At 37.7% G+C, this 22,512-nt stretch overlaps 2 protein-coding genes across 3 annotated transcripts in view; one reads left to right on the forward strand and one right to left on the reverse strand.

Moving 5' to 3' along the window:
- Positions 1 to 10,904, reverse strand: part of LOC133524158 (GTPase-activating Rap/Ran-GAP domain-like protein 3) — a 197,266-nt gene extending 186,362 nt beyond the window's left edge. For both annotated transcript variants that reach the window (XM_061860031.1, XM_061860023.1), the window contains exon 1: positions 9,386 to 10,904. In XM_061860031.1, the coding sequence (XP_061716015.1) occupies positions 9,386 to 9,537 (152 nt within the window). In that variant the 5' untranslated portion in view covers positions 9,538 to 10,904. The remainder of the gene's footprint in view (positions 1 to 9,385) is intronic.
- Positions 10,905 to 18,850: 7,946 nt separating this feature from the next.
- On the forward strand, positions 18,851 to 19,288 carry LOC133520050 (uncharacterized). The gene has a single exon (XM_061854685.1). The coding sequence runs from the start codon at positions 18,851 to 18,853 to the stop codon at positions 19,286 to 19,288; it is 438 nt and encodes a 145-aa protein (XP_061710669.1).
- The last annotated feature ends 3,224 nt before the right edge of the window (positions 19,289 to 22,512 follow it).

Raw genomic sequence — 22,512 nt, forward strand, 5'->3', positions numbered from 1 at the left:
ATTATAGCGTATTAGAAATATACTATTTTGTAATTACAATGTTGAATATTTTAAATTGCGTGTTTTGACAATTATTGTTGACAATATTACATTCAGTCATCTTGACATAACTTTAGAAATCCATAAACTAGTCTATACTTTTTAAAATGATGGAGTAAGACTGACGAGATTACCGCGATGTATAAATGTTTTACGTCAAGTAGAATTTTGCTTTAGAGCGACATCTGGCGTTGAGTAGAAAAGTTAAGGCGTAATTAACTACAATTAATTAACTCATTAAATGGTTTTATTTTGGTCCCTGCAACGATTTGACCCCAGTTATATTATACGAAAAATAGCTTATAAAAATACTTTTCACATGATATACATGGCATTTGTATACACTCTTATTTCGCTGTGTATTAAGTAATTTTTAGAATGACGATTTTTTAAAACTGTACATTGTGTCCCTTTAAATACTTTATCATTGGTGTTGATACAAAAAACATAAAGCATTTTTTATATTCTTTCGAATAAAATACGCTAAAACTTTTTATATCCCGCGTTTAAGGAAATATAACTGCTTAAATGCGCAACTTCTTTTTTTATATAGCACGGTCCCTGCAAGTGGTCTAAGGTTGGTGCCATACAATAAAATAATACTACGATTAAGAGCTTTAAAACGACATATGTCTCAACAGTATACATCCATGGGACACTCCCCATACAAAAGTGCCCATTGTCCTTTAATATTATTTTCAATGTACGCTGATATCAGTGTATTTGACGTTGCTTGACACGCTTTAAACATAGCAAAATTCGCAATACATTGCGTCTTAGAATTATCTACAATGTGTAATAAAAATCAAAACATAAGTTATTTTTAAAAGTTGTTGAACAAATGTTGGTCAGTTTGAGGAGTACAGCCTACAGTTTAATTTATTACTCCTGTTACATGAAACGCCCGGTAGAAAGTAATTTACGCAGCGTTAGCGAAAATGTTTCCTCCACTCAACCCTGTAATGTAATTATGAATGTATTTATACCGTGATAATGTGTATGACAATTTGTATGGCTTCACTAGGATGGTCAGGAATCTCCTTCTAGGTTATTATTCTAAGGGTTAGAACGTAAATAAATATTTTTTGTATTTCGTGTAGAAGTTCCACTGAGTAAACCAATGAGAGCTGAAAGTCATTCAATTTGTCCCTTTAAGTATACTTCACATCGTCCATTCATATTTCTGTGGTCCGTTTACTCGGTTCTTAAGGTTTAGTCAAAATTAAGCGTAATACGCTTCAACGCATGTATTCAATGTGATTATTATTTTAAAGCGCTTGTTCTTACATTGTTTTTGGAATATAAATTGTAGTATTCTTGGAGTCTTTTTAGTTTCTCATAGCTTAAAGATTAGTTCTACATAGAATAGTTACATCTGTTTTATTAACCGACTTCAAGATTTCAAAAGGAGGAGGTTCTCAATTCGGTTGTATGTTTTCTTATCTCATGTTTAGTCATGTTTTCTTGCTTGTATTTTTGTTTTTGTTTTGGCTAAGGTTAAGAATTTTAACATAAGTACAAACGCGTAGTATTATATTAGCAATTAGCAGCTTTTGTTTGTCTGTAAGTGGGTGAAAACTCTGATATGATTTTTGTGGTTATTATTGAAGTCCATTTGTATTTCGATTACACCTGTTGGCAAACCTTAATAAAAAAATAAAACATACTTAGGTAAAAATATATCATTAATATTAATTTTCTACCCTTATTTGTTATCTGTATCAGTTTGTTTTTGAGCGAGGTTTTTAGTGACCCTTTGTATTATAATTCACGCGATAAAATCGTATTTATATGTATGCATTATCTAATTAAAGTCGCGATTATCTGTCCTCAAGCGGCTGTAGAGGCGGCCCTATTTGGCTGCGAACTGCAAATATATGCTAACTAGACGTGACCCTCCGGCGGAATCAAGGCGCTTACATCGCCGGCTGGCCGCGTAGTCATCGTGCCAACCGTTAACGCTCTGTAGCGTATCGTAGTCATCTCTCTATCACTCTTCCATATTAGTGCGACAGTGACAGTTGCGTTTCGTTCGCTAATGTTAACGATTGCCATGATGGCTACGCGGGCTGTTTACAGACCTCAAAATAGCGTCTCCCGAGCGTCAGCGTCTAATCACCTTATCTCAATGGATTAAGGTAAAGAAATGTATAAATTTTTATGAATTTGACTGTTCAATGAAGCTGAAGGAGCAGCATTCTAACTTTAAAATTCTGCTATTGATATATTGCAGCGTATCTCGCTTACACCAATAAAGTACGAGGTGTAAAAGTATTGTCAAAATGATTTCAAATCGGCAATGTGTTTTCTATTCGACCTAAACACGCGCGTGAACACGCTGGTTGTAATTTTGAAATAACATGTCCGATGTCACTTTGCTTGCGTTGTAACATAGTTACTATGGAAGGTAGAGGCAAGGAACATAATCTCCTTACTTAGGCAGAACTGTTGCAAAAATGTCCAGCTGTCAGCTATATATAATAGTTCCAAATCTCTCCAGCGCAGCGCTAGAGTAGCTAAGAACCTAGGCGTTATTAACGGAGCGAAGTGCGCTGTCTATGATTAGATTTTTTTAGGCAAGGAACAAAATCTCCATATACCAAAGAGATTTGGAACTATTATTTATAACTGACAGCTGGACACTTTTACAACAGTTCTGCCTAAGGAGATTCTGTTCCTTGCCTCTACCTTCCATAAGCAAACATATAACAATACAGTTTTGTTTTGAGGATCAAATGTCCCATATAGACATAGCCAAGCAATACAAAAGTCACAAATTATAGTCAAACGTCCCGATTCGAAGAATGAGATACGATAACGAAATGTTCTGGTTTAGATTGTCATTTAGATATCGTTTTAATGTCGTATAATTGACAGAAGCAGCTCGATTCGGTCAACCAATGTCACTTTGACGTTAGAAATATCGTAGATAGATCTTATTGGGATCACAGTGGATTTCGAACAACTCTATTATATAGCATATATTTTATGTTGATTTACATTCTTTAGGTTTCATTTATAGTTACTATTTTTAAAAGGGTTTTTCTGATTTAAAAAAACTGCAAGATCGTGTAGTCCTTTCTAATGCTAAGAAGACGAGGTATAAATGTTGGCTAGAACTCTATATTAAATATCTCTGTGTGTCATCTATTAATCCACGCTAAGTTTGCAACAACTTGGCACTCTAGGCAGTGACAATTCAGCCCGATTCGAACTTTAAAATACAGCAAACAAAGATACGATATGGATTATATGTCAGTGTCAAAAGTGTCGTTTCTTCAAACAAAGCGTCACTTTTGACAGTAACATATCCAATCCATATCGTATCTTTAGGATAATTTAGACGTATCTAAAGTGCGAATCAGTCCGAATCTATGATCACGCCATACTATGCGTAAAAGTTGGTGGTGTCAGTCTTAAGTATACTCAATTTGTCCAATGGCTACTTCCCTAAAAAACACTAAAAGTATAAACATACTTTAACAATTTTACTTTCAATTCTACCTAAAGGTTGCCTGTGAAGGATCGCTTGATAGCGATAAGGCTGTGTTTGCTAACCTCTACTTGAGTTGCTATGTTCATTGAATTGTTTTCAGTATTGAGGTGTGCAATAAAGAGTAATTATATTGTATTGTATTTCAAGTATTATTAAATAACGCAAGTTGTATTAACTAAAACATGTGAGAATGACACGTAAAATTATTATGATGTTAATATGATTTAAACAAAATATACACACAGCTGCAAATAAGTATATCCACTTCATGAATGGAATTCATTCATAAAGCGGGTACCTATGCACTTTAGCAGCTCACTGTAAATAAATATTTTACAGTCGTTTAATTTGCTTTCAGCGGTTTGTAGTAAATCACCCAGCCTTCAATTAACGACTTGTGATGGGCGCTCGAGGTCGATCCAAGTAAACACTATGCGGGCACTCGTTCAACACACCCGCTGTAAAACCATACATGTTACTCTATAACCCATAGTGAAAGACAGGGACAGAGCCACCGTGTCTAATTAACTAGTTCTCAAACAGTTTTCCCTAATCGAATTGTGTGTCGTCGCGCTCATTCCCATTGTGATTGCCGTTGTTTCGTTTTAAATAGTGTTGGGAATCGAGTGTTTGGAATCTTTGCTTCTGTCTGATCTTAACCGTTGTTTGAATTTTAGAAATAAATATGTGTGAAGTGAAATAATATCGGTATTTAGGTAGTTACGGTCAGAATATAGAGACAGAGGGGACATTAAACACATACGTTTACATCCGTCGTTTGGTGTTTCAAACATTGATTTTTTCCGCCTCCTCTTTCTGGAACACGACTTCTTCGCAGAAGAAGGCCACCGCTTCCCTTTTCCGTAGCGAGAGGTGCGCAACCCCCGTCAAGGGCTACTCTTTCCACGGCAATTGCACTCTTTCAGAATGTGCTGGGCTGTGTCATCCACCGCGCCACATTTATGGCACTGGAGGGCTATGCTCCTGAAAAGCGCTAATGGAACTATAAAAATGACTTCTTCTATTTCTGGCATTTAGTATTTATCCCGTTTGCATCTTCAGCTGAGCCTTTGGAGCCCAGAGTACATCGTCTTTTTCAAAGTCTGCCTCTTTTTCTTCTGAATTGTAATACATACAAACGAATCTTAGTTGTGGTTTTGTACCATATACACCGTGTTTTTATTGAATTCCGTTAACTTCGGGGTATTTGTAACTACGTTTAAGGAAACTAGTAGTTTTCAAAAAATATATTTTTTCTATAATTTTCTTATTTTTATATATTGCATATAACGTTGTTGTAATACGGGCATTACGTTTAACTCAACCAAACAATTGAAAAATGTGACATATCAATGTCATTTCGAGCCCTTAGCCCATAATTTGGATTCCCTATTTAAAACATACATATTTATAAATTCATTTTCTGGCATATCTTTCTCTCAGACGTATTCCTTAGGAACGTTACATGAGATATTTTTTATGCTTTTACGAAGTAGGCAGAGCGGATAAAACTAAAAACCTGGGAACTTTATATGAAATCTATTTATAACATTAGGCTTTAGTTCCAATTTTGTTTGATGTTCAAATCTATTATATTTTACGTGCTTCGGCAGGTAAAATATAGCTATAATAATAACGAGTATTTTACTCATGTCGGAACAGATATAATATACATCTATAAGGCATTGAAGGTGAAACGTTGTTTGTTAAAAAAATATTGAATACATTTAAGCCCAGTTCGCTACCTCATAGTCAGTAAAATAACCGTGTTTTTGATGAGTGACTCGGTGCTGTTGTTTCTTCACGTGTCAACACAGTGAATCATTGTTTACGTATTAAGTGTTGGGTGTTGGTTAGACGCGAGTGACGCCTAAGGAGTTGCAATTGTCTACTGCCTATATAGGTAGACCACTGTGTCATAGCTAACCTAACATTTAAGCAAAATTGTCAACCAGTTATACACTTTTTGTTACAACAACCTACAGCACAGATACAGGCGTGCCTAGTGCGGGTACCAAAGTTAATATTTTAGGAATTATAAACTTTTGTTGTTAATAAATATTTTTTCATTTTCATAGTCTTGTGTTATATAGGTATATTGATTGTCATGAAATCACAGTAACCATAAAAAACTTGAAATTTTCATTGTTATTTGAATTCTTTTTTACATATATTTTACCAATTTGTACCTAAAGGTGTGCCTTTATTCGGTTAAGCACAGATTCTGGTATATGTGCGTGAGTGATCTCTTTAATCCATCTACTCGTAAAGCAATTTATTGTATCTATAGGATAAGAGGTATTCGAATGAAAAGAAAAGGTCCAGTTTGCCCTACTCAGAAATCAAAATTGTGTTACTGACTGTTAATTTCTGATTTACTTAACTATTATTTCTGTAAGAATCTCATTCAGAAATAAGTGAAATAACATTATAAGATACTTACACCTACACATACTTAAAACATAATGTACCTAACATAGCATATAACAAAGGGCTTGGTATAATAATTACTCGCACATTGCATTAAAGTCCCGACACATTATGCCATTGCCGACGCGTTATGCCATTTGTATACTTGTTTATTTGTACATACTTAACCACTTCATTTAAAGCAAAGAAGACTGTCGTTTCAAGTTCATTGTGAGCCAGACACGTAGAGGCAAATTTGAACTCTTAAATTTTAGCTTCTTTTTCCTAGCGTTGTCCCGGTATATTGCCACGGTTCATGGGAGCCTGGGGTCCGCTTGACAACTAATCCCAAGATTTGGTGTAGGCACTAGTATTTACGAAAGCGACTGCCATCTGACCTTTCAACGTAGATGGTAAAACTAAGCCTTGTTGGGATTAGTCTGGTTTCCTCACGATGTTTTCCTTCACCGAAAAGCCACTGGTAAATATCGAATGATATTTCGTACATAAGTTCCGAAAAACTCATTGGTACAAGCCGAGGTTTGAACCCGCGACCTCCGGATTGCAAGCCACACGCTCTTACCACTAGACCAGCGCTTCTGTTATCTACATTTGCTATGAGCATTTTTATCAGTTTTAGGGGTGCATACCAAATGGGTAATAAAAAGGAACCCTTATGGTGCGACTGTGTCCGTCCGTCTGTTGACAGACAGACATCGCTAAATATCTTGGAACTACTTCCGATATCGATTTGAAATTAGAAATAGTTATGAACAATACTAACTCGGACGGGTCTCTATTGTTTCCCATAAAGTTTTAAGTCATAATGTATTGTTTGTCCGCATTTTCGTTAGTCATAATTTGGTTTTTCTCAGAAACGCGTAACTTTTCAGGATTGCCATAAAACAAACCTAACCTAACCTAACCTATCTTAGGATAACCTGAGGAAATTCCTGAAAAGTTAACGGTTTCAGAGTTATGACTAATGATAATATGACTATCATTACATTATGACTTTCAATAATTATGTCAAACAAAGGGATCCGAACTCGGACACATTGAAAAGTGTTTTGTCTATATGGACATTGAAAAATACATGTTTCTTTAAGATAACATTAATATTATTATAAATATTACAGGAATAATATTATTATCACGCCTCGTTTTTCATATAGTTTTTTAATTAACAAACACATTCCTGATGTAGTTTTCAATGTAACCACCTTCGCGTATGTTTATAATACTTGAAATTTATATAAGAGTTCACTTAAACTCTCATATACATTTAAATAAATACACATTCTTTTAAATAAAAGAAAAAATTGAAATCGGTTCACATGATAGATAATTATCTAGTTAGGCGATAGATGGCGACAACGCCATCTAATTCATCTAAGTTAACACTAGCGTTTCCCGAGTGTCGGTGGCTAGTCAATTCTTGGTTGCTGCTCGACGCAACGTTGGCGCAACTGCGCTACGACGCGTTTTTCCATAGCGCTAACTAGACGCCGACGCTCAAAAACGGCTAGTGGCTGTCATACTTTATATACTTCTGGCCTAAAATCTTTTGTGTTCATATGTATGGGATAAGGGCAGGAGGAAGATGTAGTTTCATGAGATAATTGAAACTTTATACGGAACCCTTGGTGCGCGAGTAATTCGAACTATCAATTGTCCGGGTTTTTCTTATTTGCCAAGCAATTCGGTATGTTAATGCATATTTTGGGAATCCGAACCTTTAAAAAGGTATGTTTAGGGCCTCGTAGGTTATCTGAAATTGCAACCCTTCATCTACCTACTAGTTTTCTATCAGTCGTGGTATAAAAAGTAATAACTCATTTTGCCTTTAAAATCAATGTCTGAGGCATCCGACGTCTGCGTCCGACATATGTTATTTAATTTTAATTAGCTTAGTCGTGTTTTAATTGCTTTGATATACCTAATGGCTTGGCAATTTCCGACTTTCAGATTCAAGTGAGTATGAGGTTAAGGAACTATTGGGGTTATAATTTTGGCTTTGCACACGCTTGTAGGTGTACGCATTTACTGTTTCTTAAGCCAACATATTTAGATACCTTTTGAATCAGTCAATTTTAATTATGGAATAATTCGGTGTAGGTAAATAATATTTAATATGTACACACTAAAGATGTAAAAAAGGTTACAACACACGGAAAACTTTATTTCGAAGTGCTTCAAGAGATAAACAAATAACTTTCGTTGAAGGGTAAGTAACTAACATTTCCTGGACTGGTTTGAATATGTATGTGTGCATCTAAGTATCTATTATGTAAGGCCTACATCCTACCTTTTGACGGATTTTAAAGTAAGGCGTGTAAATAGACTCGTTTTACTTATCACATTGAGTGCCGGGAACCCGCTCGGCGGGTGCTCTGTTCGTAGTCGCTTTCCTCTACAAAGCGGGAAAAAGCTACAATCAGCTACGCGTGTAGCGCTACGAAAAGGTTGGCAGTGAATGCGTTGAAATTGCTTGCGCCGCCTATCGCCCATATATAGGATTTTTCATGAATATAGCTGTGCAGCAGATTGCGTGATTTCTATTTGTATGTAATTTCATTTCATCGCTATACTTACTCAACCTCGTATCTATATATTAGATACGTATAACAGATACGAGTTTGAGTAAGTATAGCGACGATTTGTAATATAATAAAAATGAAGGAATTACGATTACTAGGAAAAGCAGACATTTCCTGTTCTAATTGGGATTTTTTATTTGATCTTTACTTTAGAAATTGTTTCCACAATATTTTGTGAAATAATATATTAATTTAATATACAATATTTTATTTTTTGACCGTCGTTTGTCGTAATACAATTATGTCTTTATTTAATTATTTTGCAACACATCCTTATTTCTGTAGAATTAAAGGTGTGTTATGATATATTTGGCTACTTTGGCCTTCACGACTGACTGACTGTACAAAAGAGTAAATAAGTATATATAGTATTATTTATAGCCCTCGATGCGCGAGTAATTCTAACTCTTAATGACCGGTTTTTTCTTATTTGCCAAACAATCCGGTATAAAAGTGCATATTATGTGAATCCGAACTTTTTTCTACTGAGAAAACAAGACAGTGATAATTGAAGTTTATCCGAATAGTAGCTGTTAATACCCAATAAATACAGTAGTGGCTGTAAATATCGCAAATCCTCTGCATTTTAATTTATCGAATATGCTTACAAAATTTCACGAGAATCGGTTGAGAAATGCGACCAGGAGCCGAGTTTTGATTTTAATTTCTTTTTCTGAAATTGTTCATATGTTTAGACAGGAAGATACGTCTGGTATCCTGAAAGTCACTTAACGCACGCTCAGAGCGTCAGGAGCGTGAATGCTCGACGCTGACGCCACAAATGGCGGTTAGGGAGTGTGCGTGCGGTGGTGGAGGAATATCAGGCAGTGGAAAGGCTTACATCGCACTGCTAGCTCGTCGGTGTAGGAGTTGGAACAGGCTGCCCTCGGCGGAGGAGCAGAGGCTGCGGCTGCGCAGGCGGCGGCTCTCCTCCATCTCGCGCCGCTCGCCGCGCTCGCGCCACCGCGCCATTATAGACTCGAGACAAAGCATCCCGACATCACTCAAAACGTTGCCTCAGTCTTTTTATCATTGTGCTAATTTTTTAAAACAAAAATTCGTAAATTCACATTTTACAACGCGTGAACTTGCGAAAAGTTCCGTTCGTATTTGTACACTGGCACTGTTAAATGCGGCAAATCACTCACGTCCCAAAGTTATGTGTTTACTAAGTTAATCACATGTTTTGAGACTTCTCACATATAATCTGCTCAGTCAAGAAGAGTTTCCATACAACACAGATGCGAATTTTAATTGTTTGTTTGTAGTTATGAAGTGTTTTTGAATTGTTTTTCGAGTGGTGTTCAGAGGAGCGTCGCGACTGTTCCGTTGGGCGGCGCGAACAGAACTGCCGTGAGTCGCGCCGCTGCTGCCTTAAAGTACCAGCTGTCCTACACAAGTATTGCCTACTACTGTAGCGGCGCATGGGAGGTTTCATTGTTAAACTAAACATTGGAGACTTTTTAAAGCGAGTTTTTGGTGCATCTTGGATACTCTTCAAGTAAAGTGCAAGGTTGAATTTTAAATACTTAGGCATTGTCTAACATTCTCGTACTTGACCTACATATGAAATGCTTCTTATTTATAGGTCAAAGCTATTGTCCAACACTTCGTAATGTTAGAAAAATATACATCAAATCCAGTGACCAATTGAATGTTGGTACATAAAGCGAATCTCTAAATTTAATTGCATAATTAAGAGGTTACTTAACTTTGCGTCAAATCAAATTAGGAGGCCGACTATAGGACATAAGCAGATAGAATTAGTATAAGTGAAAATGACTTTCATGATTGCAGTCAATTATAAGATTCAAATAGAATTAAACATTATTAACCTTAATAGCACAGTTTCTGTTTTAAAACTAATGAGTATTCCCTAGGATCATATGAAGAAATAGTTAGATAGCGAAAGTACATAGACACAATTTTGGTCTAGGCCTTATTAAACTGGAACAAATAGTATTTGTCTTAAGCCCGCTGCAGTTGACAACGCCCTGCAGGCGGGTCGCTGACCGGGTTATGGGGGAATTCTGCCAAAAACCGCCCCTGTGCGTACACACGCCTCTCTCATATCTCGGAACAAAAGAGCCTCAGTACGATACTAGATCCGTGCAAGTTATGACCTTTTGGCTCTTGGACGATGGTCATTTGAAATAATGGACGACAACGTACAGACTCAGCATTTTGGAGCATTTACTAAAACTTGGGATCAGGATAGTCACACGTAGGCGCTCTTTACTAACATACCAATTAGAACTTTAGTTATTTTATCTGTTTCCGATATGATACTGATCTGTCAGTGTCAAAACTGACATTTTTTCAACCATAAACATCACTTTTGACAACAAAAACATTGAATAACAATAGGGAGCGTGCATGAACTATAGGAGGCAGCACAGGAGCTGTCAGATTTTTGGCGCGAGGCGTAAATGTGATGTTTATTGTTCCAATGTAGCCCACGAGATGGCAGAACCTAACATGCACAACAAAACACGTGACGTGTAAATTTACATGTTTATTGTTCCGATTCAGGCCACAATATGGCAGACCCTCCAACGCGCACGGTCCCTATAACTAAAGCTCGAATTGGCATATTAATGTTTTAGTTACATCCTATACCATTCTATGGAAGGTGCTCGTGAGCATTGCGAGAGATTTTAACGGTGCATTCCTGATGGCAACAGAAGCAAAAAATGTTATATGACTTCTTGTGAAATTCGACAAAAAAAAATGTTTTTTCCCCTTTTTTTGAACACTGCTGTACATAAAACGTAATTTTTATTGATAAACACATAACCTAAAAATAACTAAAAAGTCTCGAATATTTTTTTAAAATTTTACGATGTCAATCAATAGGTATGTCCAGACTAGACCTGAAAGTGGCAATACCGCAGTCAAAAATGTGTTTTGTACCGACTTATCGTGAAAGAATGATGTCGAAAAATATTTAATAATGTCTGAAACTAGGCCTAATCCAGAAAATTGTATATGAAATTTTAGTTTCTAAATATTACCAGGAATGCACCGTTAAAATCTCTCGCAATGCTCACGGGCACCTTGTATTACTACAAGAATAGACATTGAAAATAATAACATATAATCTTCCTCAGCTGCGCTACAAAGTAAACATGCAATCAAACTTGGACAGTAAATTATGGTCTACTAAGGTGAATTGTCTCTTTTAAAAACAATTTTTTTATTAAAATATCATAGTTCGTAACAAACAAACCTAGCTACGTAATTATAGAAAATAAACATACAATAACCCATGTTTACGCCAACTTAAAAAAATTATAATGTCTGTATTTTAAACGAATATTATAAATGTCTGTATTTTACATCAGTAAAAAAAGTTGCGTCCAACTGAGAGGAACAGTTGAGCGCAACTCTGATGGTTCGTGTCATCCACGATGACGCTTAGATTTGTCAAATCTAACCTTTAATAACATGACAATACTAGTCAAGGCATACGTCTTCGTGAATGACCCGATCTATAAAATTTGCAGGTTTAAGGCGCCTATGTTTGATCACCGCGTCTTATACGGTCCATCTAGATCTAATAAGGCATCTGTGCTCTTAACTGTGCAACAATGCCCTAGTTGATCTGGGTACGTTAAGACCTTTATATTCTGGGGCGATCTGTAGCTTTATAGTCAGTTGAAATGGAAGTATAGGTACATTTAGATTTTTGCTCCGTGAACCATGTGTTAGAAAGTACAAATACAGATAAAGAAAATCTTTACGCGATGCAATAAGAAAATTGTAATAATTAAAATGTTATGTAAAGTAATACCTAACATCGTCTAGGTGGTTTATCTTTAATCCCACGCCTCTTTCTTAAGACTTAGACTTAACTGTATAAGAATTCTGAACTGGTAAGCTGATTTGTTGTTTACCATTGGCTGTACAGGGATTTTTTGTTCCATAGAAAAATCGACGGCTTATCAGCCGAAAATTATGTTGGACCACTTTTTTAATCACCAAACTCGACAGATTTTAACCACGCATTTGTGAGGTCATAAGAAGCAAAACATGTTATATAACCATGGGTCGAATTCGGCAAAAACAAAGTTCAAGTGTGTGTGTGTGTGTGTGTGTGTGTGTGTGTGTGTGTGTGTGTGTGTGTTTTCTGCGCACGACGTTATTTCATTTTACATCGTGGCAAAAAAACATTGCAACTAATGTAAAGATTTTTTATTTACAAATAATTTAAGCGAGTTTCCTTTAAAACTTTGATGTCTGTTAGTAGGTATGTCTAAACGTCGCAGCCAAAAATGCGTTTTTCACTGAGTTAATACAGAAACAAATTCTCACAAGTACTGTCATTATATCTAATTGCTAATGCTACTTATTATTATATAAAAATATTCCCAATGCAGTAGCTAAACGCAGCCGTCGGGCTCGGCTAGTATTCGGAGGCTTTTCAAAAGCACCAATAGGAGGGCTCCACATATTTTGTAACGCGGCCAATTAGAGGCACCTAAATTTAAACCACCTTTTGTACTGATCAAATATTCCAAATCACTCTTTCATCATCCTCATACTATTAACACCCACTTTCTACATTTAAGAGCCCTTAATCCTTGGAGCGTTCTCCGATTTCACGAAATAACGCTCGATAGATGGCGTTGGCGCTCGGTACGCGAGCGCCGGCAACGCGACGCGCGTTTCAATGCAGACTAGAATAATCTTGATAGTTTTCAATATAATTTCAAGCAACATTAATTTTAGTGTCATATGATATCATATGGGCACTCTTTATTTTATTGTATATGCACAGTAGTTTTTTTTATGTACACTACTACTAAGTGTACAGACTACAGAGTGTACTATAACCCTTGCTCTTTATTCTGTCTCTTTCACACCAATGGAAAATGAAGAAGTTAGTAAATGAATGCAGGTATAAATAAAGTATATTAGTGCGATAGAGAGACAGATAGTGTTTCGTTGTCGTATCGTAAACGATTGACATGTTGGCCACACACTTGCTTAGTGCCTAGCCAAAATACCAATCGTTTGCGTATATTAGTGCGATAGAGAGAGAGTAGTGTTTCGTTGTCGTATCGTAAACGATTGGCATGTTGGCTACGCACCCATGATACCTAGCCAAGGTCTCATGATGGAGTCAGGAGTAGGTCACTAGAACTCCTAATCTACTCATTATAATTCCATCGTATTTGAGCTCAATAGATTTGCCCTGACGAGTACCATCGATCTAAATGAAGTCCAGGGTCTCATGATGGAGTCAGGAGTTGGTCACCAGAACTCCTAATCTACTCATTATAATTCCATCGTGTTTGGGCTCAAAAGATTTGCCCTGACGAGTACCATCGATCTAGATGAAGTCCAGGGTCTCATGATGGAGTCAGGAGTTGGTCACCATAATTCCTAATCTACTCATCATAACTCCATCGTGTTTGGGCTCAATAGATTTGCCCTCACGAGCACCATCAATCTAGATGATGTTCAGGGTCTCATGATGGAGTCAGGAGTTGGTCACTAGAACTCCTAATCTACTCATTATAATTCCATCGTGTTTGGGCTCAAAAGATTTGCCCTGACGAGTACCATCGATCTAGATGAAGTCCAGGGTCTCATGATGGAGTCAGGAGTTGGTCACCAGAACTCCTAATCTACTCATTATAATTCCATCGTGTTTGGGCTCAAAAGATTTGCCCTGACGAGTATCATCGATCTAGATGAAGTCCAGGGTCTCATGATGGAGTCAGGAGTTGGTCACCATAATTCCTAATCTACTCATCATAACTCCATCGTGTTTGGGCTCAATAGATTTGCCCTCACGAGCACCATCAATCTAGATGATGTTCAGGGTCTCATGATGGAGTCAGGAGTTGGTCACTAGAACTCCTAATCTACTCATTATAATTCCATCGTGTTTGGGCTCAAAAGATTTGCCCTGACGAGTACCATCGATCTAGATGAAGTCCAGGGTCTCATGATGGAGTCAGGAGTTGGTCACCAGAACTCGTAATCTATTTATCATAACTCCATCGTGTTTGGGTTCAATAGAGTTGCCCTGACGAGCACCATCAATCTAGATGAGGTCCAGGGTCTCATGATGGAGTCAGGAGCTGGTCACCAGAACTCCTAAACTACTCATCATAACCTCATCGTGTTTGGGCTCAATAGATTTGCCCTGACGAGCATCATCAATCTAGATAAAGTCCAGGGTCTCATGATGGAGTCAGGAGTTGGTCACTAGAACTCCTAATCTACTCATTATAATTCCATCGTGTTTGGGCTCAAAAGATTTGCCCTGACGAGTACCATCGATCTAGATGAAGTCCAGGGTCTCATGATGGAGTCAGGAGTTGGTCACCAGAACTCGTAATCTATTTATCATAACTCCATCGTGTTTGTGCTCAATAGATTTACTCCGACAAGCACCATCGTGTTTACGTTGGAATTATAATGAGTAGATTAGGAGTTCTAGTGACCAACTCTTGACTCCATCATGAGACCCTGGACTTTATCTAGATTGATGATGTTCGTCAGGGCAAATCTATTGAGCCCAAACACGATGAGGTTATGATGAGTAGTTTGGGAGTTCTGGTGACCAACTCCTGACTCCATCATCAGACCCTGGACCTCATCTAGATCGATGGTGTTCATCAGGGCAAATCTATTGAGCCCAAACACGATGGAGTTATGATGAGTAGATTAGGAGTTCTGGTGACCAACTCCTGACTCCATCATGAGACCCTGGACCTCATCTAGATCGATGGTGCTCATCAGGGCAAATCTTTTGAGCCCAAACACGTTGGAATTATAATGAGTAGATTAGGAGTTCTGGTGACCAACTCCTGACTCCATCATGAGACCCTGGGCCTCATCTAGATCGATGGTGTTCATCAGGGCAAATCTATTGAGCCCAAACACGATGGAGTTATGATGAGTAGATTAGGAGTTCTGGTGACCAGCTCCTGACTCCATCATGAGACCCTGGACCTCATCTAGATTGATGGTGCTCGTCAGGGCAACTCTATTGAACCCAAACACGATGGAGTTATGATGAGTAGATTAGGAGTTCTGGTGACCAGCTCCTGACTCCATCATGAGACCCTGGACCTCATCTAGATTGAAGGTGCTCGTCAGGGCAACTCTATTGAGCCCATACACGATGGAGTTATGATGAGTAGAGTAGGAGTTCTGGTGACCTACTCCTGACTCCATCATGAGATCCTGGACCTCATCTAGATCGATGGTGCTCATCAGGGCAAATCTTTTGAGCCCAAACACGTTGGAATTATAATGAGTAGATTAGGAGTTCTAGTGACCAACTCCTGACTCCATCATGAGACCCTGGACTTTATCTAGATTGATGATGCTCGTCAGGGCAAATCTATTGAGCCCGAACACGATGAGGTTATGATGAGTAGTTTAGGAGTTCTGGTGACCAACTCCTGACTCCATCATGAGACCCTGGGCCTCATCTAGATCGATGGTGTTCATCAGGGCAAATCTATTGAGCCCAAACACGATGGAGTTATGATGAGTAGATTAGGAGTTCTGGTGACCAGCTCCTGACTCCATCATGAGACCCTGGACCTCATCTAGATTGATGGTGCTCGTCAGGGCAACTCTATTGAACCCAAACACGATGGAGTTATGATGAGTAGATTAGGAGTTCTGGTGACCAGCTCCTGACTCCATCATGAGACCCTGGACCTCATCTAGATTGAAGGTGCTCGTCAGGGCAACTCTGTTGAGCCCAAACACGATGGAATTATAATGAGTAGATTAGGAGTTCTAGTGACCAACTCCTGACTCCATCATGAGACCCTGGACCTCATCTAGATCGATGGTGTTCGTCAGGGCAAATCTTTTGAGCCCAAACACGATGGGATTATAATTAGTAGATTAGGAGTTCTGGTGACCAACTCCTGACTCCATCATGAGAACTTGGACTTCATCCGGGTCAAAAATAATAATGCAAACCCTAACGTAATTTCAAGTGAAAATGCGTTTTTCAGAAAATCGCAGCCAAATAACACTAGACCTTACTCATAGTGTTGTGTTCCTGCCGGTGAGTAAGGTTGCCAGAGCTCAACGAGGGGCGGGAGGGGGTTAGGGTCGGCAACGCGCATGTAACTCCTCTGGAGTTGCAGGCGTACATATGCGGGCCGTATGCTTGTTTGCCACCGACTTAGTATTAAAAAAAAGTAACACTGAAAATCCATCAATAAGCGAGTCTGTTTGGCATACTGTAAAAAATGAACTTTTATTAAGATTTTCTAATCGCAGTATATAGCACTTCTCGGAACTCCGTAGCTGATTACGATCGCAACGAATGCCTGACAATCGAGCACAGGTCCGTCCTCTAAGCGCGCTCCGCGCGGACTGAGAGCGGGGCGTCGCTGCTGCGTGATTTATACGTGTTTTAAAAAAATATAAATTTACGGCAATGTAGGTCCCATAGTTACGATTTTTTTTTTATAGGTTAACATAAAGTTACAGTTTGTTATAATATTATTTTTAAAGCAAAATATGCGTACAATTTGCGGAAATAAAATATAATAAAACCCTGTTTTCGCCAAAAAAATGAAGAAAACTCGGAAGGTATTTTATCAGTTTTTTCAAATGAATTTTCGATTGTTAATCATTCCAGCCCCTCGTACGAGATATGTTGAATCAAATTGTAGTCATTCATGTACCAAATGATTCTTGTTTATAGCAAAATTGAGAACCGAAACGCCACATCTCACTGCAAAATTTGGAAAAGACTCCCAAAAAACCTCATTAAAAAAGAGGTTTAAAAGAGAAAATGAAAATTTGAACTGTTGGAGCCCCTAGTTTAGGAAACGATTATTTAAGTACGTTATCAGTTTTTGAATAAATACTAATAGTTACGTCGTAATCTTGAATGAAAAAGGAAGCATTTTACAAAATACGCTCGTCTGTAGGAATAAGGACTCTTAACCGTTTTGGCAAGAACCCTTGTAAACCAGTACCTTTTGGAAGATTATACTTACTTCACTTCATTATGAATCGAAGTTTTATTTGAGTCGTCGAGATCCTGACCTGCACGGCGGCTAGACTAATTTTTAAAAAAACTGTGTGTTTCATTTCAGTTTCTTCAAGAATATACCTTTAAACTCTGTTGGGCTATATGGGCCCACGGTGTATAAGCACCTAAACCTAGCAGAGACTGCCTAGCCTAAGCGTTAAAAAAACACACAATACTTCCAAAAATTTTAATAAGTGGTTATTTTTATTGATTTATATATATTCTAGCGGTCAATCAGGATTAAGTACCTAAAATATATGTATAGAAAGAAAAATCTTGCATTTAAATGTTAACATCGTTTTCTCGTTGGAAACGAAACAAGTAACCACTTAAAGTATTATTTCTTGTGTGATGCTGATGGGATTCTGTGATCAAACTGCGGGTGGCGAACATAATCTCCAGCATGCAGGGCCTCATTTGCCAAGGTTACTTGCAATGCTTTTTTCATTTTGTTTAACTCACTCTTTTGTCCCTAGTGAAATGATAAGAACGGTTGTTGTACCTATTATTAAGAATAAAACTGGAGATGTGTCATCTTTGAATAATTATAGGCCAATTTCACTAGCTACTGTTCTGTCCAAAGTGTTTGACAGTTTGCTTAATGCTGAGCTGGATAACTACCTGCAATTGCACAGTGCTCAGTTTGGGTTTAGGCCTGGCCTGTCCACAGAGAGTGCAATAATTTGCATGAAGGAAACTGTTAGATACTATACTAGTAGAAAAACCCCTGTATTTGCTTGCTATCTTGACTTATCCAAAGCCTTTGATTTAGTAAATTATGAGATTCTATGGAAGAAGCTTTATGATGCAAATGTACCTAAAGATATAATACATGTTTTTAGATATTGGTACTCTAGTCAAATTAATGTTGTTAGGTGGGGTGATACAATGTCTGATGAATACAGCCTTGACTGTGGGGTAAAACAGGGTGGGTTAAGTTCCCCTAAATTGTTTAACATATATATAAATGCACTTATCGAGAGGCTCAGCAGCATGCATGTTGGCTGTCGCATACAAGACACTAGTTTCAATAACATTAGTTATGCAGACGATATGGTGCTGTTGAGCCCCTCGGTAGGAGGGCTTAGGAAATTGCTAAATGTATGTGAGCAATATGCTATTAGTCATGGCCTTAAATATAACTGTACTAAAAGTGAATATATGATTTTTAAGCATAGTAATAAATGTAAGGATGATTTTCCCCCAGTATTGCTCAATGGCGTCCCTTTAAAACAGGTATCTGTATTTAAGTACCTAGGACATGTAGTGTGTGATAATATGAAGGATGACGAGGATATAAAAAGGGAGCGTAGGGCACTGGCGACTAGAGCAAATATGCTGGCACATAGATTTAGGCGTTGCACCGCGCCAGTAAAAATAACATTGTTTCGAGCTTTTTGCACTACCTTCTATACATGTGCACTATGGACCAGCTATACGCAAAGGTCGCTAAGCGACCTACGTATCCAATACAACAATGCCTTCAGGGCACTGTTGCGGTTGCCTCGCTGGTGCAGCGCGTCCGGGATGTTCGCGGATGCGCGCGTGGACGGGTTCCAGGCCATCATGCGCGCGCGCTGCGCGGCCGCGCTGCGGCGCCTGCGGGGCAGCCGCAACAGTCTCCTGGCAATTATAGCTGACAGGCTTGACAGTCAGCTTCTTGTGCACTGGACCAGGGTACACTCAGTGGTAGCTACATACACACAATTCGCATGAGTGTATGTAGTTATTACTGGTGTATGTGCCTGGCTCCAGTTTTAAACCCTTAAATATCGTAAGTTTAATTTATTTCAATAATAATTTAATATAATTTTTTAGAGTAAGTCGTACTAACACTGTATGGACCAAGGTCTGAAATAAATGATTTTTATTTTATTTTATTTTTATTTTTATTTTATTTTATTTTATTTTATTTATTATTTTTTTATAAAGCGTGTTCTAGTCTCAAGGGCTTTAATTACCGTCCAACGTCCCATTAAACGAACATTAAACGTTTGAACACCAAAACCGTAGGTTTGAGGCCTCAGAAAGCGGGTGTTTTATTACTTGGGTCAAGATATACGGCCCGATTCGAAGAATGAGATACGATAACGATAAGTTCTGGTTTACATAAGTTCTCATTTAGTTATCGTTTGCATGTCGTAAAATTGACAGAAGCAGCTCGATTCGCGCAACCAATGTCATTTTGTCGTAAGAAATATCGTAGATCGATCTTATCGGGATCACAGCGGAATCGAAATAAACGTCAACTTTGACATGTCGTTTACTTATCGATCTTTTAAAGATCTATCCAAGATCTTAAACGTGTATTAATCATTCTTCGAATCGAGCCGATACATATTGAATCAAACTGACCTTTTACATTTGATAATTGAACATTGAAAATAGAACTTGGGCTAAAAACTAATTTCTTGAATCAAATAACAGATTCAAGAAATTAGTTTTTAGCCCAAGTTCTATAATTTACGATTTTTTTTAAATTACCTTATAAATTCTTAAAGATCTTGAAACCAATAATATTCCTAGGTCCAAGATCTTTTTAGGGTTCCGTACCTCGAAAGGAAAATATGGAACCCTTATAGGAACACGACTTTTGCTTTATTTCGAATGCACCATAATAAGTTATTCAATCTGGAGCGGACTTTAGAGCTTAGGAACACTTATTACCTATACAAGTCGCATAAAAGAAGTCGTCACATGATTGTAGCGCGCTACGCCGTAGCCCCCACCGTAGCATATGCGTAGCCCTGCTTTAGTGTAAATTTATTAAGAATAATGGAAAGTCACACATCACACCTATCATTAGGAAGTTGAATAGAACCCCGGGTCATGATATGCACACAATAGAAACTCCTAGTCATGCTATAGTCATTGCAATGCTGTATTTCATATTTGTGTGTCATAAAAAAGCCAATAAAGAAACAAAATAAGCAAATAAACTTGTAACTCAAAGAAAACAAAAGCACTCAGGTATAGAAACTTTAGTTGAAACGAAGTTTTCTTTAGCTAAAATGAACTTTATTCCTACCGAATAGGAACCATAAAGCTTGCATTATTAAAGTGGTTTCTCAAAACCTCCAGGCCCATAAAATCGCACTTTACAACATCGAAAGTGGAGCAATTTGGAAGGATAACATCGACAGTCGGAGAATAAATTTCAAAGAGTTACTAGATTTAGACCAAGATAAGTCTGCAACGATTTAGATCGCACACGCAGTGCAAGTGTTATTTTAAACGTCAAACTTATGACATTATGACGTATAAATAACATTTGCACTGCGTGTGCGATCTAAATCGTTGCAGACTTATCTTGGTTTAGCTCTACCACACGGGGACGCCGGTAGCTGAGTGGATGGTAGCTGCAGCTGTAACTGGTGGTCGTGGGATCAAAGGATTTTTGTGGACTGTGTAGTGTGTATACGTTTACAATTGTGGGGCAAAAATATACCAATGTTAAAGATTAATTAAATATCGACTCAAGTATTTCATTTAGGTGTCGATCTTTTAAAGATCTTAAACGTGTCTTAATCATTCTTCGAATCGGGCCGTCAGTTAATGCCAAACAATATACTACATTTAACCCGTTGTTAAAATTAGCTGTATTTAACTATCGCAAATTTTCTAACAATCCAAAGAATCAATGTCCCGAAGTGTGGTTACCCCACATTAAATACCTAACTGTCAGAACCTGTCACTCGATATTATCAATGTGAGTTAATAATAATCGATATCACTATGAGTGACACTAGTGTAACTGGCAGGTGATTGATAAACAAAGAGAAAAGTGTTCATTTGAAATTATTTAAACGTCTTTATTAATCATTATATTAGGATAACCATGTGAAGCCTAAAAAAATGGGATAATTTAAAACTTTAAAAATACTTTGGATTATTTATATACGTATTTTGGAGACTTCATTGAGGGGCTTAGTTTAGGCAAAGGTAATAAAGAGTTTAAATCTAAGAAAAAAAAAACGTGCCTCTTAGGTTGACATCCAAAACAGATGGCGCTGTACTGTGTATGTTTTGCAGTCACTGAATTGTTAAACATCAATTTTTGACAATCAGAGCTACCGCAAAATGTATGGAGCTGTACAGCGCCATCTTGTTTGCCTGAATTCGAAGCACGAAATTATCTTAGATTTTTCGCATCTTACTCAATCAATGTATCTGGTTTAGGGAAGATATGTGTAAAGCATTGATTTTGTATTACCATTTTGAAGGCACCCTGAATAACATCTGACAATATATGACGATAATATTTAAGAATTACACAAAGGTGGATAATATTGTAAAGTTCTATTGATATCGACTTATAAAACAACTTTCAATTGCCCTCGCAATATTTAACGTTAAACCAAAACTGCCCCCGTCAGGGCTGTGATTACTTGACACCCTCCCTCACCTTAAGCCTTCAGTGAGTACGGTCTCTGTAAACTCATGGTTAGGGTATACTAATTGCGTAAAAATGACACCGGTATACCAACACGAGTATTTTAAGCGAGAACGCATTGAATCTACCCATAAATCATACGATCTAGCTTAAGCCTCATGCAATCATAACATAATATCTTTGCGCAAATTTAAATCCGATTTCTACGATTTGGCATGTGTCATGTAGGCTAGTTGCAACCAGTTATGGCCCCGTAGGTTTGGGTACTTCTCTCACTCTCACTGAGCATAAGCTAGAGCGAGATAGATGCGCTTGCCTGGGATCGCGATTATCATGTTTTTGAAATTTAATTAATTGTAAGTTTAAATTAAAAAATCGGCCGAGTGCGAGTTGTTTTACTCGCGCACCTTGGGTCCCGTACAAACTTTGAATTATCTCGTGTATCTCGTGTGTGTATAAAGGTTAAAAACTTTTGATTAGAAGTACCGATACTAAGTATAATTGTGTACAGCGCCATCAATCGGCAAATTTGCGCGATGTAATGCAC

Source organism: Cydia pomonella, chromosome 1 (assembly GCF_033807575.1).
Source record: "Cydia pomonella isolate Wapato2018A chromosome 1, ilCydPomo1, whole genome shotgun sequence".
NCBI lineage: Eukaryota > Metazoa > Arthropoda > Insecta > Lepidoptera > Tortricidae > Cydia > Cydia pomonella.

Coding starts and splice junctions, on each gene's coding strand:
- LOC133520050 (XM_061854685.1), top strand. CDS start 18,851: ATGAAGGATGACGAGGATATAAAAAGGGAGCGTAGGGCACTGGCGACT.